General features: G+C 36.9%; 1 protein-coding gene across 4 annotated transcripts in view; it reads right to left on the bottom strand.

Annotated features, from left to right (window-relative positions):
* Positions 1 to 1,774: 1,774 nt before the first annotated feature.
* Positions 1,775 to 16,905, bottom strand: part of NXPH1 (neurexophilin 1) — a 155,316-nt gene continuing 140,185 nt past the window's right edge. For all 4 annotated transcript variants that reach the window (XM_084508016.1, XM_084508015.1, XM_084508013.1 and 1 more), the window contains exon 3: positions 1,775 to 4,858. In XM_084508016.1, the coding sequence (XP_084364142.1) occupies positions 4,097 to 4,858 (762 nt within the window). In that variant the 3' untranslated portion in view covers positions 1,775 to 4,096. The remainder of the gene's footprint in view (positions 4,859 to 16,905) is intronic.

Raw genomic sequence — 16,905 nt, 5'->3', positions numbered from 1 at the left:
TGTTTTCATCCACAGTCTTGGAACACATAGTTTTCAGTGCAGTCTGTGAAATTGCTATAGGATTCTATGTTACAGCATAGAAGTCAGAGAATGTATGAAGATGCAATGATTTAATCACAGTAACACTTCACTCTAACACCTTAATGTAGCATTACGTAAAGCTCTAGGCCAATTTATACCAGAACACTACAAGACTTCCCTTCTGATCTCCTATAGATGGAGTCTGAATATTACTTAGTTCAAAGGTATACCGAATTTCAGTAGTTTCTGGCATCATACTTTTTATGTAAGAGAAACTTTGAAAGATAAGAACTTTTTTAAATATAAACTTACTATTTTGCTTACTATCCATGCAAACTTGGGGAAAAAGGGAGAAAGGGATAAATACATTATGAGTGACTTCATACAGAGGGAAGTATTTTCTATCCTGTGCTGAAGTATTTTCATATAATTAACAAGTTAACGTCTTTCAGCTTTTTAGCACTGTTTAGAACTTTGATCTGGGATAATTGCAGTGTAAAACCACCTGTTTCTTGTATCCCAGATTCCTTGTCTCAAAACACAAATACGTAAGTTCTTTTACTGATCCACTCAAGGCAAGTTTAAGAAATTGATCATTTACTCAGATGACTGATCCATGTACTTTTGCAACATGAATAATTGATTTCATTAAAATATCCACATTTGTGACCTCTCTATCTAGTGAAAATAAGACACAAAGCATGCTATAAATGAAAAAAAAAAGAAAAAGAAAAAAAAAAAAAGCACTCTTTCATCTCTTAAAATTACTACCTCAACCTTCTTTAATCCTAAAAATATACCTTTAGAGCTATACATTTTTATTATGTCTAGATTTATTATGTCTAGAATTGGTGAGATATAGTGAGGCAACATTTGCCTGACCTAGGGCATTATTAAGATAATGTTGTACAAGACCCAGATACCCATATGTACATTGTTTAACTGAATTAAATACATTTATGCTTACTGAATTCCTTTTTCACGTAGAAAAAACAAGTGTTCTTCAACACTGAAGAACACTGAACAGAAAATTTCTTTCAAACAGAAAATATTTCCCAAAGAGGCTGAAAGAACTGTAATGAACTAACAGCTAATAACACAATATATGTTATGATATTAGATCACTGTTTCACAAAAAGATAACCAACAACTCTTCCAAGTTCAAGCTCAAGAGGACTTAGGAGGAACAGAAAGTTATTCTAAGGCTTAAGACTAACAAAAATCATGACTGGCTGTCTCAGAGGCACATAGATAAAGTACCAGCTACCACAATCGGAAGAATCAGAACCATTACATGATGAATAATTCCAATGTGTATTGATGCTTCTGGAAATGTTGGTATACATATATATAATTTTATATATATATACATATTTATTTATATATATGATCACAATATAAATACTTCATGTATTTATGAGTGTGTTTTTTTTAAATAATAATAATAATAACAAAGCTGTACCAGTAGTAGTCATTCACATTCACTTTTCAGAAATATAAATGAGAAATCACACATGTAATGCTCAGTCATAATATAGATTGCTGATCATATTTAACACTGGAATTCTTATCCTATTAAATGAAAATTAGAACCCTACTAAATAATAAAATCCCAGTGATTTCAATGGAGCCAAGATTTTCCTCTTAGTCATAGCACAAATTACTTTTGCGTTTCATGTTCAGAATAATTACTTTCCATACAACACAAATGAGGAAACATTACTTGTATTATTATAGATCCTGTCAAAGAAAAAAAAAAAAAAAAAAAAAAAAAAAAAGAAAAGAAAAAACAACAACAACAACAACAAAAAAACTGTAGCTCAGCATCTTCCTGAATGAGATCAGAATCTGGACTGTATGGCTTGGACCATTTCTTTCCCCAGATCTACATAAGATCCAGCATCACAAGGTTGTTTTTGGAAAAGTCACATATAAAGAAGAAATAATTCCCAGAAGCATATTGGTTTGAAGGAGCCAAAGCATTAATAATATGTAAGTCTCCTCTCCTACCTGTACATCACTGGAAAATATATACTTATCAGTAAAGTTATCCATTTGCTATATTTCATTCTCATTTAAGTTCTGCGTGTTTCAGCAACAGACGTCCATAACTGGACGTTCTTTCAACTTCTCACTTCTTGAAATATTGTTAGAGTGTTTATTGGGACTTTGGAGAAGTTGCTCATGATATTGTGCATATTTGGAAGCCAACCTATATCTGCTTTCACAGCTTTCAGAACCAGGGTATAAGGGTGGGTGGGGGAAGGAAGCATTGCCAGGAGGGATAATTCTGAAATGCTGAGTTCTTTGGGCAGCCTTCTTTAGGGATGGACTTGTTGCTGGTTATCTGGAAAGTGAGGTTAAAGTATGCAACCATACATACCAAAAATATAATAGACATGAGCTTTTTGTTCATAGGAAGAAAAGTCCCTCATTCCATAAAAAGGGATCTCTTCATTCCATAAAAAGGGATCTCTTCATTCCATAAAGAGAGAGCAGTGCCTCAGAGGAGGTTAAAATTAAGGCAAAGTTTCCCCACTTCTAAGCAATAATGAATCATTTAAAAAAATGTCCTGCTCCAGTAATTTCTCATCTGAGTGGGGTCTACAACTCAGGTTATCTAGACCCTTCACAGTAGTCTGCTTGATAGGAAAAGGGCCTGAGAAGTTTTTATATCTTCTTAATATATGTCTACGTGTATTCACACACACATGCACGCACGTGTATATGTACCCACACAAACATGCCCTCACACAGAGTTATAAATATATATATGTACATATGCAAAGAGACAGACTGAAAACCATGTCAGATGGTCAGTGGGTATTACCCACTTTTCAGAACCATTTATACTATCTACACAATACATATTGAAACTCAACTTTAAGATATTTTATTTTTATGTACAGTTCTTTTTTTCTTTTTTTTTTTTTTTTGTCTGGAAATAAAATATCTAAATACAGACAGACTGTAATGTTGTATATGTATAGCTTTCAACAATACTTTAGCTGAATAAATGCTTTGTACATAGTTCTGTCTTTTAATGGAGTTTACAGCTACATTGATAAAATGGATTCCTCATTTCCTTGATTGCTTTTAACCAATAACAAGCAGAGAGACAAATACAAGTTAATATTAATATGCAGCTCAAATAACACTGGTTAAATTATGTACAATACAAACCATTCATACAAATGAAGACTAGGATATTGAATTTGTTACAATATTTTGTAATAAAGATAAGACAGCCACTTATAACTTACATGTTCTCCGCCAGGCATCTTCCTTTGTAAAGATCAGTTGAAGGGTTTTTAAATAGCTTAGCTTGCCTAAACTCAACCAGGTTTAAAGAATCAGAGCATTAAGAATCAGAGAAACATGAAACCAGAATGTCTGCCCACATGTAAATTCCAAATGTTTGCCCATCTTTACTAGTAACAGGCTCGTTCCATGGAAAAAGTGCCACCTAACGCCACCTCGAATGTGCCTACTGTATGCTGGAAAAAAGTCACGATGTTTTGCTGTGTTCATATAATAAGGAATACTGAACGCTAGACACACGTTTCTCCCATTTTAACAAGTATTTACTCCTACAGTATTATTTACCAGTACAGCTACTCCAAGCAGTAGAATGCATGAGTGGGGATTATTGATTGGCATGTATTCAAGGGACTTTCAAAGAGATTTCCATAACAGTCTGTGTTAGAAACCATTCTCTGTCTAGTTGATCCATTTTGCTTGATGATAGGTTATCCAGAAACCTTAGATATCAGACAATGAAATCTCCCTTAACAGAAATCTCAATAGATGTGAGCTGAACAGAGTGTGTGTTTCTGTGTATGTGTATGGTTTTATTTTAAATCCATAGTGATTTACAACTAGATTGATACATGGAGCTGACTGGGTAAAAATTACATTAGATTGTTTTCCACTAACATATTTGCAGCCATTTGACATCAGCAGCAGCAGGTAGACACATTCCAGGCAATAGATGTGGCCTTCCTCCTTGAGGTTAGAGCCCTGTCATATGACCTCTTTTATTCCCCAGGCTTCAGTCTCAGACACGTGTTCATCCTCACCCTGAAGGGAAGTAGGGTGTGTCACTGTGGTAGTTGTAATCAGGACACACCTTCTGTACTAGTTTATAATCTGTACTATAAAAGGAAATGTAAATACAGATTACTTTAAAGGGCTTGGAGCAGAGCCATGACACATGGCTCTGGGTCTGCTCCTGATAACAGGTTTTTGAAGGGTCATAGTTGCAGAGTGTGTTCTTGGTAGCCTTGTCAACCTTTTCGTACTCAATTCGACAGTTAAAGGACTTGGAATCTTTGGCATCAATCACTGTCTGTTGTGCCAAGTCAAATTCCACTATTTTTGTAGGGGGCACTAGGCTCACAGATACATTCCCTTGACCAGTGGAGTTATGCCTGAAGTAAACACTAAACGTCCCATTGCCATGGTCAACAATTTTCCCTGTTATTAACAGATTTAGCTTCACAGTCTTGATGTTGGAATGAAAATCGCCCCAGCCAAACATTTTCTTAAATTTCCCAGTCTTGACAATGGGCCGTCTCTTTGCTCTGGGTCGAGGCTCTTGCAGGTCTGTGGAGTTCCTCAGCCAGTCCCAGAGATCTTGCTCAGAATAAGTTTCTGGGGCATCATATCGCAGGTCCAAATCTGTATCATTTTCCTTTCCATGAAAAGTCTGTGACAGCAGTCGGCTGATGGACAAGTCTTTGTTACTTTCTGTCCATATGTGCTTTAATGTGGATTTGGAGCTTCCTGATTTTAGAAGTTCTGTTTTTCCTCCATTTGTTAAATTTGCACAGGTAACCTGAAAAATAATGAAGAGAAAAAGAAAGAAAGGATATGGTGAGATATGTAATATCCATATGTAAAATCCATCATTTCCTCGTGAAACAATGAGCAAATTTCAAAATCATAAGAATTTTTTTGGAGAAATAATTATATTCTCTGTACTCAGGTAAAACAAAACATAAATGTCTTAACTTCTTTTGGAAGAACATAAACTTCTTTTAAAGTAGTCATTATTTAACGCTTTTTTGGCAATCTTTTACACTGGCCTTCAGAATTAATTCTGATCTTTCATTTAATTCTTCAGCCTGTAAGTCACCTCTGTTATGATGCCTTTAAGTGATGAGTAAGTAAAACATACTGCACAAACTAAGGTACACAGCCATGTCATCTTCCAGTGTGTATGTGGCTTTCACTGGCCACTTCTTATCTCAGAGGGAAATATTCTTGCTTGAATGTTCTCTCTGAACAGTGTACGCATTTTCCACCATCAGAGGCACATCCATTTTTCTTAGCTGCCCCTGGAGCTCACTGTCAAGGTCCTGTCTTGCTGGTGCCACCTTGACCATGCTCAGAGTCTATGTCATTATAAAACAAGTAATAGCAATATAATTTTCCTACTCCTTTTATAAGAACACATTGGTCTGTAGTCTTGACTGGGACCTTCAATAACAACTAAAGAATAAATAATGGGATTAAAGTTTTAATGAGTTTCTTTGACAGCAATAAACATACTGTAAGCTTTACCTCAATTAATGCAAGAGGAGTCACACATGCTCCTTTACAGATTAACTACTGATTTGCCTTGTCTGTATCTAGTACGACATGTATTTCTCCTTCCTCACTCAACTTCTTTCTTCACACCTTCATCCCAAAACCAGTGGTCTCTGCAAGACAGAGATCCATTTGCATATTTTCAAGAAAAATATGGCTACCTAACTGAAAGTAGTAATAAAAAGAAATCTTACAAATCATGTTTTTATTTTGAGAGAGAGAGGGAAAACCCTGCACCGAGTTCCTATAAATCATAAACCTCAGAGATTGTTTTTCACAGAATTCAGTGTCAGGGCAATTTTACCTTATTTATTTTCTATTCGCCCTGTTTGTGTGGAAAACAGAGAACATATGCAGCTTTACACCTGTCTGACGCAGCACTAATGGAGAGCTCTGATGGAAGGTGGAAGGTGGAAGGGATGGCTAGAATTGGCTGGGGACAGCAGGTTGACAGGGAGGAACCTACAAACTTTTCCCTTAAAAACTCACACAAGACATGCTGCCTCATTTTTTAATATTTGAACTGGTCTGAAGAAGCCACTGAGTTTCTTATTTCCCTTTTCATGGCTACATAGCACATTCTGAAAATGTCTGCTTTATGACTCTGTGTTCTGGTGCTGAGTTACATGCTTCTTTCATATCTTCAGTTATATCTTTCTCTTCACTTAAAAATGAATTGGGTGTATTCCCAATCCAAGAAACACAGCTAGTATTTAAATTATTTAAACCATGGCCCTTTCTTACTGGTACAACTGCAAGTATATGTCACAAAGGTTATTTATTACATGGCCTTTTCATTTCTTAACAATCATGGAACTGAAGAATATTTTCATTAGCTTCAACACTCTTTCAAGGTCAGTTGAAGGCATATACATAAAATCAGTTTACGCTTTCTTAACACCTTAATCAGATCAGCAAGTATGCCCCCAAACTTTTACAGTAAACAAATAGGTAAACAATTCTGTCACATCCCTTACTATACCTCCTCAGTGCACTTCAGGTTGAGGGGACAGTAACAATAATAGATAAAATATGGGTTTTCTATAAGGTCTTGCCAAAGGGATGACTTTCTCCTCCTTTGTACTGAAGGAAGGATAAACATACTCTAGAATTTTGATAGGCAGTTTGTAGATGCATTTTAGCATCAACACAGGGAGCCAGGAGAGAAACTGTAATGAAATGCACTGATGGTGTGATGGTTAATGAAGCAGCAATGAAGATGTCAGAGGGAGAGGGAAAAAGACTCAGAATAAAATTTTGCAGCGGCATATGGGGAAGGAGTGCAAAATGAGAGGAGAAATGTGGTTAAAAGGAAAAATGTGCCTGTCTAGTAAGAATCTGTCAACCTGATACAAGTCTAGCAGTTAGCTAGCAGAGCTAGTATACCTTCAATCTGTAGGTAGGACACAGATTGCTGGCCACTGTATAGTTCTTTCCTTACAGCTTGCTTTTCCTTTGTTTTGCTTTCTGCATCCAATGATTTGTATTTCATAGGATTATACTACAAGTTCCATGTAGCAAGATGTAACAGTATAAAAACTACTTAAGAAGAAGGTCTGCTTTTTTCAGCTGTGTAAAACTAAATGCTGAGGAAAATAAGTATTTTCTGAAAGAGTTGCTGACTGATCCAATATATTTGTGCTCTTGAAAGGCAGTATATTTGATGGAAATGGATGATTCAGATCCCATGCATGCTGTACTGCTTCATACCTGACCTAACAAATACAATTGATTGTTACTGTCATTGATTTTGTAATACCTAAAAGGCTTCTGGTCATGCAGTTAGCTCTGAGACCTCTGCGATTTTCAGTGTGGGTAACAGTCTGCTTCCATGATTAAAGGCCTGAACTTGCCCTCCCTAGTCAAGTGTCTATGTAAGTAAGCACTGGAAAAGAAAAAAAAAAAAAAAAAAAAAAAAAAAAAAAAAACCATGAGGGTTAATAAAAAAGCTCTAGAATTCATTGCTCTTCACTAACATTTTCCAGCCAACTGCTTTTTCATATACTGTTAGCATACTATGTACTGTAGAAAGTAGCTATATGTATCCTCAGAGACTTGCATACCCAATAATACAGAGCATTGCTGCGTAATAGAATTTCTGCAAATGCAGCAGTTATTTTCACATGAATTAATTTACAATTTTCTTCTCTCTCTCTTCTTTCCAACCATAAGTTGGCAATAATACAAGAAAGATATTACAGATCCATGAGATTTTGCACTCACTCATGTGAAAAACAGCTTAGACCCATTTTAGCAAGGCTTGAAAAAAGTGCTGATTGAAAATGACTGATAGAGTTAAAATACTGAGCACCCAAAATTCTATGGTGGCTTTTGCGATCTTCCTTGAGTATACATGTATATAATTCAGAAACATGCAAATGCTCCCTTACCAACTAATTCACTGTAACAAGAGTTTCTTCTCTTCCAAAGCCAACTGTCACTCCCAAACTGAAATGCCTTGCCATCGATTATTTACCTTCTTTACAATAACAGTTCACTGGAACTGTTCAAGTCTATGTAGGATTGGGATGAGTATGGGTATTTTTCTAGATATTTAGGTTCTATAAATTTATAGAGTTGGCAAGTAATACATTTCACTGTACAAAAATAAGTGCTATTTCAGTTTCTGTTGGTTTAAGTGTTCAGGGTACAGACTTTTACAATGTATACAGAACTTTATATGGTAGTCTCCCAGTCTTCATTGGTAGCTTTAAGCTTTATTCTAAGGAAGTAACAATGATGAAATACACATGAACATTGAAAACTCTAGCCCAGTACAGTGCAATATATCAATGTTGCAAAAGGGCTGAGGAGGGGTATTTCCTGTGCCAGCATACCTAGAAGTGAGTGATTATGATGTCAGCAGTGTACATATAGAACAAGAATAAGGACAAAAAAATATGGGAATGCTTAGCCAATACTACAAATGTCACTGGAAAAGCACTCACTAAGACTAGGAGACTGACCTTCTGTTCTAGTCTTGTATTTTTAATGGAAAATACAAATTTCCACTACAATGAATGACAAATTGCTATCCCATTCTTCTTGTGTTTCTAAGCAAAGGCAAAGACACTGGGCACAATATGCCAAAGCGTCATTTAAAAATAAATAAATACACAAGAATTGATCCATAATTTATTTTTTGTTTCATTAAAATAGAATATTCTATTCATTCTGTATCCTCCTTTTTGAGGCTGAAGAAATTTTAATGATGAACTTTAGCTTCATCAGATGTGTTTTAATGAATATGTGTAGCTCATTTAGGAGTTCCTAAAGGATAGGTAGTTGTCTCAAAAAGCTTAGTGTTCTCTTTCAAGACTCAACTCTGAATGCTTAGGCAGGTCGAATTTAAATACTTGAAACAGAGAAAACAAATATGGAAAGTCATATTAGGAAACCATCAAGGTCTCAAGTAGTGATTTAGTCCCTCTTCCCATCTGAGGTTAAAATAAATCATAGCTGTATTAAGATTAATTTAAGACTGATAAATCTGAGATTAAAAAATAATAATAATTCAAAGATGTACAGAATGCCTCTTGATTTCTCACTCTTTTCTTTTTATTCTAACTCTATTACAGTTCATTACCTATAATTACAGTATTGGCTTAGAAATTATGTATTTATTCCTCTGAATGTATGACTACTTGAGGGCAAATGAAAATGTAAACAAACAATCTAATACTCAAGGTAGAAAATCTCTCTCTTCAGGTAAACAACTAATGAAAACCAAGATCATTTTTTGCTGGCATAGCACTGTAAGAATTTGGCAGCACTGTGTTTGTATGTTCTCTGTATACAAGAATTTCGAATTTTCTTTCCTCTGTCAGTTATCTCAGCATTGATAGAACAATACTGATGTACATAGCTGTAAACTGGACTATTATCGAGGCAGGATGGCACTCAGAAATTTTTTGCTGAACCTAGTTTTCCTAAGTTTTATCCTGTTTTATCCTGTTTCTTCCTGTTAGGTAGAGGAAAATCTGGACCTAGATTGCTTTGACCAATCTTTGACACTGCTTTAAACAATTTTTATTCCTATACTTGTGTACACACCATACAAAGTCACTACTGGCATGGATCCGTTTGATCTAATGAATAATTTCCAGATAAGTCAAAGCCTATATTCTACAGATATTTAACCATTTACATAGAAATTGAGAATTAATTTTGATAGAGAAATGATTATAACTGAGGGAAATAAAACACAGTGATGGACTTGCAGCTGTTACAAATGATTACAGAAATGATATGTGAGAAATGGAGGACAAAAGCTGAATACCACACACAGTACTACTTCATATAAACAGAACTCTCTAACTTTCAATTCTTTTTGCTATATGACTGGCAGAGAATAAGCATGTGGATTGGTTGATCAAAATGTGCAAACTCAAATGTTTGTCTCTCAAATGTCAAACTCAAATGTCAGTCTCACATCAGTGCCTGGTAAAATCATGGAGAAGATGGTTCTCGAACTTTTTGAGGCGCACCTGCGGGACAAAGCAGTCATTGGTCCCAGCCAGCATGGGTTTGTGAAGGGTAGGTCCTGCCTAACTAACCTGATTTCCTTTTATGATAAGATCACCCGTATGGTGGACCAAGGGAAACCAGCTGATGTGATTTTTTTGGACTTCAGCAAGGCTTTTGACATGGTTTCCCATAGGATCCTACTGGACAAAATGTCCACCATACAGCTAAATAAAAACATCATATGATGGGTGAGCAATTGGCTAACGGGCAGGGCCCAAAGGGTTATGGTAAATGGGGCTGCGTCAGGCTGGCGGGTGGTCACCAGTGGGGTCCCTCAAGGCTCCATTTTAGGGCCGGTACTTTTCAATATTTTTATAAACGATCTGGATGTAGGAATAGAAGGTATTTTGAGCAAGTTTGCTGATGACACCAAACTTGGAGGAGTTGTGGAGTCAAATGAGGGTGTAAAGGCCTTGCAGAGGGATCTGGATAGGTTGGAGAGCTGGGCGATCACCAACCACATGAAGTTCAATAAGTGCAAGTGCCGGGTCCTGCACCTGGGACGGGGAAACCCTGGCTGCACGTACAGACTGGGTGATGAGACGCTGGAGAGCAGCCCCACAGAGAGGGATCTGGGGGTCATGGTAGACAGCAAGATGAATATGAGCCAGCAGTGTGCCCTGGCAGCCAGGAGGGCCAATCGTGTCCTGGGGTGCATCAAGCACGGCATCGCTAGTAGGTCAAGGGAGGTGATTGTCCCACTCTACTCTGCGCTGGTGCGGCCTCACCTCAAGTACTGTGTGCAGTTCTGGGCACCACAGTATAAAAAGGACCTGAAACTGTTGGAGAGTGTCCAGAGGAGGGCTACAAAGATGGTGAAAGGCCTGGAGGGGAAGACGTACGAAGAACGGCTGAGGTCACTGGGCCTGTTCAGCCTGGAGAAGAGGAGGCTGAGGGGAGACCTCATCACAGTCTACAACTTCCTCGTAAGGGGGTGTCGAGAGGCAGGAGACCTTTTCTCCATTAACACCAGTGACAGGACCCATGGGAACGGGGTTAAGCTGAGGCAGGGGAAATTTAGGCTTGACATCAGGAGGGGGTTCTTCACAGAGAGGGTGGTTGCACACTGGAACAGGCTCCCCAGGGAAGTGGTCACTGCACCGAGTCTGTCTGAATTTAAGAAGAGTGGACTGTGCACTTAGTCACATGGTCTGAACTTTTGGGTAGACCTGTGCGGTGTCAAGAGTTGGACTTGATGATCCTTAAGGGTCCCTTCCAACTCAGGATATTCTATGATTCTATGATTTTATGAAATGAATCTGACAAATGGGACAGTATGTCTTAATTTACTGTGTCAAAAGAGAACACAGAAATGACTATGCAGGATCAGACCAAAAAGTCATTTAGAAGTGTCCTGCCTCCAAAATCAGCTATGAGAAGCCTCAAGAAGAGCAAGAACAAGGCAAACATATCATAGTCCCTTAGCTACCTAATATTTTTATAGCTCCCTGATATTTTTAGTTTCCTCAGCTATATATTATTTCTCTGTTTGTTGTTTTGTGTTTTTTTTTCAGTAACTTTCAGTAGTTCTTTTCTGCACTTTCATTGTAATTTTGAGTAGATTTACACGAGTTTTCAGAAAAGGTTTCTTTATGCTATTTCAGTTCTGCATATTTCTTGTTTTACTTTTGATATATCGTGTTTGTTTTTTTCAAATGGCTCTTGCTAGAAGGAAAACATGTTTATCTGACCACAGCTCTTTCACACAACAGAGGTTATGCAGGACCAGAAGCTGATATAAATTCACCTGATGATAGCTGATATAAATTCAGTGAAATTTAATACCATTAAATTTGAGTAACTGTATCAGTTTATGTCTGATTTGGATCTGACATACAAATAATCAAAGGGTAGTTAGAAAATTCATACCCACAGAAAGATGAGGGCACTAATAAACCAGTGGAGACACTTCTTTATTTAGGGATATTATAATTCTTAAAATATGTTATTCATTAAGATATTGCAATGGGTTGTTCTGCAAAAGAAAAATACTTAAATTACAGTTTTACAGTGCTCTTCTACACAATGTAAGTTATCTGTTATAAATAAGTCTGAAAACTAATAATTTTCAAATAATTTTCAAGAACTGTAAAGGTGACAGAACACCTTCAGTGGTTGGTTTCCAATAAGAATACCTCAGAACTGTGATTTTGTTTTAGTCTCATTTCCTCTCATTCGCATTCATGTTGACTGTAGTCACTGCCACAAGCTCTGTGAATGTTAAGAAGCAGACTGAAGAAAAGAAGTGGCAGACTGCCACTACAGTTTACAAAAATCTCAGAACATATTTTGTATTAGCCTAGTTCATGATCTAGAGTGGGAATAACCTCACTTACCACCTCGCTTGTATGGAATTTAGGTGGTAGGTACAAGGTATTCTTCTGGGCTACAGAAGAGTGAAACAGAATGAACTACATCATCTATCTCAATTAGCTATTGATGGACCCTCAAAGATTGAATAAATGTCCATCATCTTGCATGTCTCAGGGTATGCAAGAAAACACTGACCTACAGTTCATATTACTTATGGGTTTGCCATGGAGAGAACACAAAGGCTACAGGCTGGAAGGTCAATGATTGCCCTTTATGAAATGCTCTAGTCATGTCCAAGTCCACTGCTCCCTGTACCATAAAGGAGGGAGGCTAGTGCTATGCTACTTGTACAGCATGGTGTGCATGCTTAGGATCATAGAATCATTAAGGTTGGAAAAGATCTCAGGGATCATCTGGTACAACTATCCCCCTGCTACCAATATTACCCACTAAAGCATATCCCTAAGTACCACATTCCAGCCTTTCCTTAAACATGCCCAGAGACAGTGACTCCACCACTTTCCTGTGCAAACCATTTCAGTGTTTAACTACTTTTTCTGAGAATAAATTTCTCCAAATTTCCAACCTGAACCTCCCCTGGTACAACTTGAGGTCACTCCCTCTTGTTCTATTGATAGTTATCTGCAAGAAGAGGCCAACGCCCAGCTCCCCACAACTTCCTTTCAGGTAGAATCATAAAATCAGAATCATAGAATGGTTTGGGTTAGAAGGGACTTTAAAGATCATCCAGTTCTGAGCCCCCTGTCATAGACAGTGATGCCACACACTAGATCAGGCTGCCCAAAGCCCCATCCAACTTGGCCTTAAACACTTTCTGTATTCCACTTGAATGTTTGCTAGTATTGTTCCTCCTTTTAGATACAGGAAATTTCCTATACAGAGGTTCCATTTTGGAGGTAGTATAGCTCTGTATTATTCTGTTGTCTTTAGGGTTTTGTTTGACAATACGAATAATTTTTACCGTTATTTAAATCTGAAAAATAACTCTCCTTGTGTCTTTTTTGTAGACTAGTGACTAGAACAAATGTTTTATACACAGGATTTTTAAAAGTGTTTGGTGATCTAAAGACACAGATAGGCACTTGAAATCCATCAGACAGACTGTGATTATGAAATCATTTCTTCTAACAGCAGTGCCCTAACACATTTTTCTCTTTCTCCTTTCTCTCTGCTTTGCTTTGGCAGTGCTGTCCTCTCAGCTGTGGCAGCACAGCTCATGGTATACACTTTGTAATGACTTTCTATTTCCTTTCACAAAATTCCAGAGTGGAAATCAAACTTGAAATTAAACATTAAGGATTCTCTAAGTGCATGGAGAAACCTGGACACTTTGAACCAGGAACCAAAAGCACAGAGTCACAACAGGAAGCCATTAGATACCAGCCCTAAGAAATGTTCTTCCCTTTTTCTGGAAAGCAGAGGTGATTACAGGCACTGCTGTCACTCTTGTCTTTCAGAGATGAAATCTCACTCTTTGTCTTTAAAGATGTAGCAGGAAAGGAAAAATAGAGGAAAAATAAAATAAATAAATAAATAAATAAAAATAAAAAATGTGATTGTCATACTAATTTAAGAGCTTGAGAACACCAGAGTCAAACCAAACGTCCATCTTGGATACCATGTATCCAACACTGGTCAAAAGGTGATTTTGTTGGCTAAGAAAACAAAGAGGAAAATATGTTAATTCTATCAGAAAATCTTCTCAGTCTTAAAATACTTGAAGATCACAGACTTCTGAAGTTGGAATGGTGGTTATGAATTCAATAACCTTCAACAAATATTACTTATAGGAACTGGCCTGTCTCTCTCTGAAATTCTAAACATCTGAAATGATCTGTGAGCAGCAGTTCCACACCTCAAATTCCATTTGTCTGAGGAACCTTCTCTTGGATGCTCAGGACAGGGAGAGCTGTAGAAGTTTATGGATGGCACTAGGGGAGCTTCCAGGTAAAGAAAATGAAGTGTTGTCTGAGTTAGAGGCACTTCCAGAACTAGGAAGCTCCAAAGGTGATAGTCAACAGAGAGTATAAAAACATGTTATAACTGTGTTACTTAAACACATTGAAAATGTATGAACTCTCTCTCTCTTTATCAGTCAAATCCTGACCACCACTATAGTCAACTCTAAAACAGGAGTTTTACGGGAAGAACAAAAGGATGAATATAGCAAGATATAATGTAGTTTGCTTTAATTTTCTTGCCTAGTCATATAATTAAGGCAGATTGGATGCTGTTTAGCATGTAAAACATCGTTTCTCTTTCAAATTAGAAAACATTAAATTATCCCATATAAGACTCTGTAAACTGAAGGACCAACTGAGTTACAATACACTGTGAAAATCTTCACATTACCGTTTTACAGCTTACTGCTTTTTGCCTTAGAATTGCAAGATTTCAGCCCAAATATTTCTAATGGTGGAGATGCAAGTGAGTTTATAAAGATTTGGAAAATGATTGAAATATAACTGTATGAAATATCCTATTAACTCTTGCCCTACGTTTTACATTTTTAGAAAGAATTTAAACTAAACTCTTGAAGCCTGCTGCCTATGTTGTCATTAAAGATTTTTTACTTCAGTGGATTATGACTTTTGAAAATTCATCCCAGCTCTGTTCAGCAGGGGATTAAACTTCCATGGAATAAATTAAAGTGGGTTGAACATGTCTAACAGAGTTCTAAGACCCCTGTATTATACCAATATCACAGAGTGCTGCTAACTTTGAAATGAAAGTCTAGCTAGGTAAATAAATTTTGTCAAGGATCTATTTCTCTCATTCCACATTCCTATAAGCCTTCTTTTATTAATGTTGGTTTGCCATTTTCTGCATACATGTAGAAAGTAATATTAAATAGAATTAGGTTTAATATGAAAGGCTACAGAGCAACATTTTAATCAAAATTTGCACTGTATTTTTCTTTACATATAACACACTGAAGAAAACGTTCATTTCCATATTGTTACGCATATCTTCTGAAGAGAGTGAAAAAGACTGTAATGTGTTCTTCATGTTAAATGGAGGATCGTGACAACAGTATCATATTGTCAAGATTTTGGCTGGGATGGAGTTAATTTTCTTCATAGAGGCTCACACAATGCTGAGGTTTGGATTTTTGACGAAAAGAGCTGCGATTACACACCAATGCTTTTAGTTGCAGAGCAGTGTTTGCACTGAACCAAGAAATTTTCAGCTTCTCATGCTTCTCTGCCAGCAAGTAGGTTGGGGGTGCATAAGGAGCTGGGAGGGGACACAGCCAAGACAGCTTACCCAAACTGTCCAAAGGGATGTCCCACAACATATGGCATTACACTCAGCAATAAAGGCTGAGGAAGAAGGAGAAAGGGAGGGACATTCAGAGTAAAGGCATTTGTCTTCCCAAGTAATCGTTACACATGATGTACCCTGCTTTCCTGGAAGTGGCTGAATATCTGCCTGCCAAGGTGAAGTAATGAACAAATTCCTTGTTTTGTTTTTTTTGCATGTGCAGCTTTTCCTTTACATAGTAAACTGTCCTTGTTCAAACCTATGAGTTCTCACACTATCAACTTTCCAATTCTCTCCCCCGTTCTACCTGGGTAGAGTTCTAACTGTGTGGTGCTGAACTGCCTGCTGGCATTAACCCATAACAAAATGGGCAAAGCCACTTTGCACTATTAAGATGCTCTATTAATATTATTCATTTTCTACATACAGTTTCCAATCGTTTATTGCATTATATAAATGTTTAATAAAATTAAAATTCCTCCATATTAATATTACACAAATAGCTCATATATGTGTATCATATTATTCAAATAAAAGTGCTAGAATTATAGATATTTGTGGGTGCATTCTGGAAACCCACATTTGAACAAAGATACCTCAGATGCCTCACAAGATTCCTCTGAGTGGAATTACACACTCTGCCAACATCAGTGAATTTGTACAAGATTCTTGTGAAATACAAAAAAAGGATTGCAGAAATATGTGAAATCCTACTGCAAAACTATAGTTTCCAGTCATAAAAATTGCCTTTTTTTTTGTCCATTTTTTAAAAAGCTCTGTACTTTGGTAAGGGTATTTGTAAAAGTACAGGAGTTGTTCCACAGTCCAACAAGAGTTTGGCATATCCCTGCTAACATTCATGCCTTCGTCTTCAGCTTAAATCCTTACCAGAGATGCATAATATCTTTTCAGAAGTCCTCTGTAATCACAAAGACAACGTTGTCTTCTCTTTGAATTTCAGCCAGAAATAGCAATATATTCCCTTTCTAACTGTGTTTTGTTTAATAAGCATTGATCATTCATTCATTCTGTCAGTGGATATGAAAGTCTTTTAAAATCCATCTCCAAGAAGAGAGGTGAGTTTCTTTGATGATTTTCTGATAAGGAAGGGAAAGACTAAACAGCTATTCTATTGCAAGGGTACTCAATTATTTTTATTGAGATGTA

This window comes from Aythya ferina, assembly GCF_964211825.1.
Source record: "Aythya ferina genome assembly, chromosome: 2".
NCBI lineage: Eukaryota > Metazoa > Chordata > Aves > Anseriformes > Anatidae > Aythya > Aythya ferina.
The sequence above is the reverse complement of the archived record's forward strand: the minus strand, read 5'-3'. Positions and strand labels throughout refer to the sequence as shown.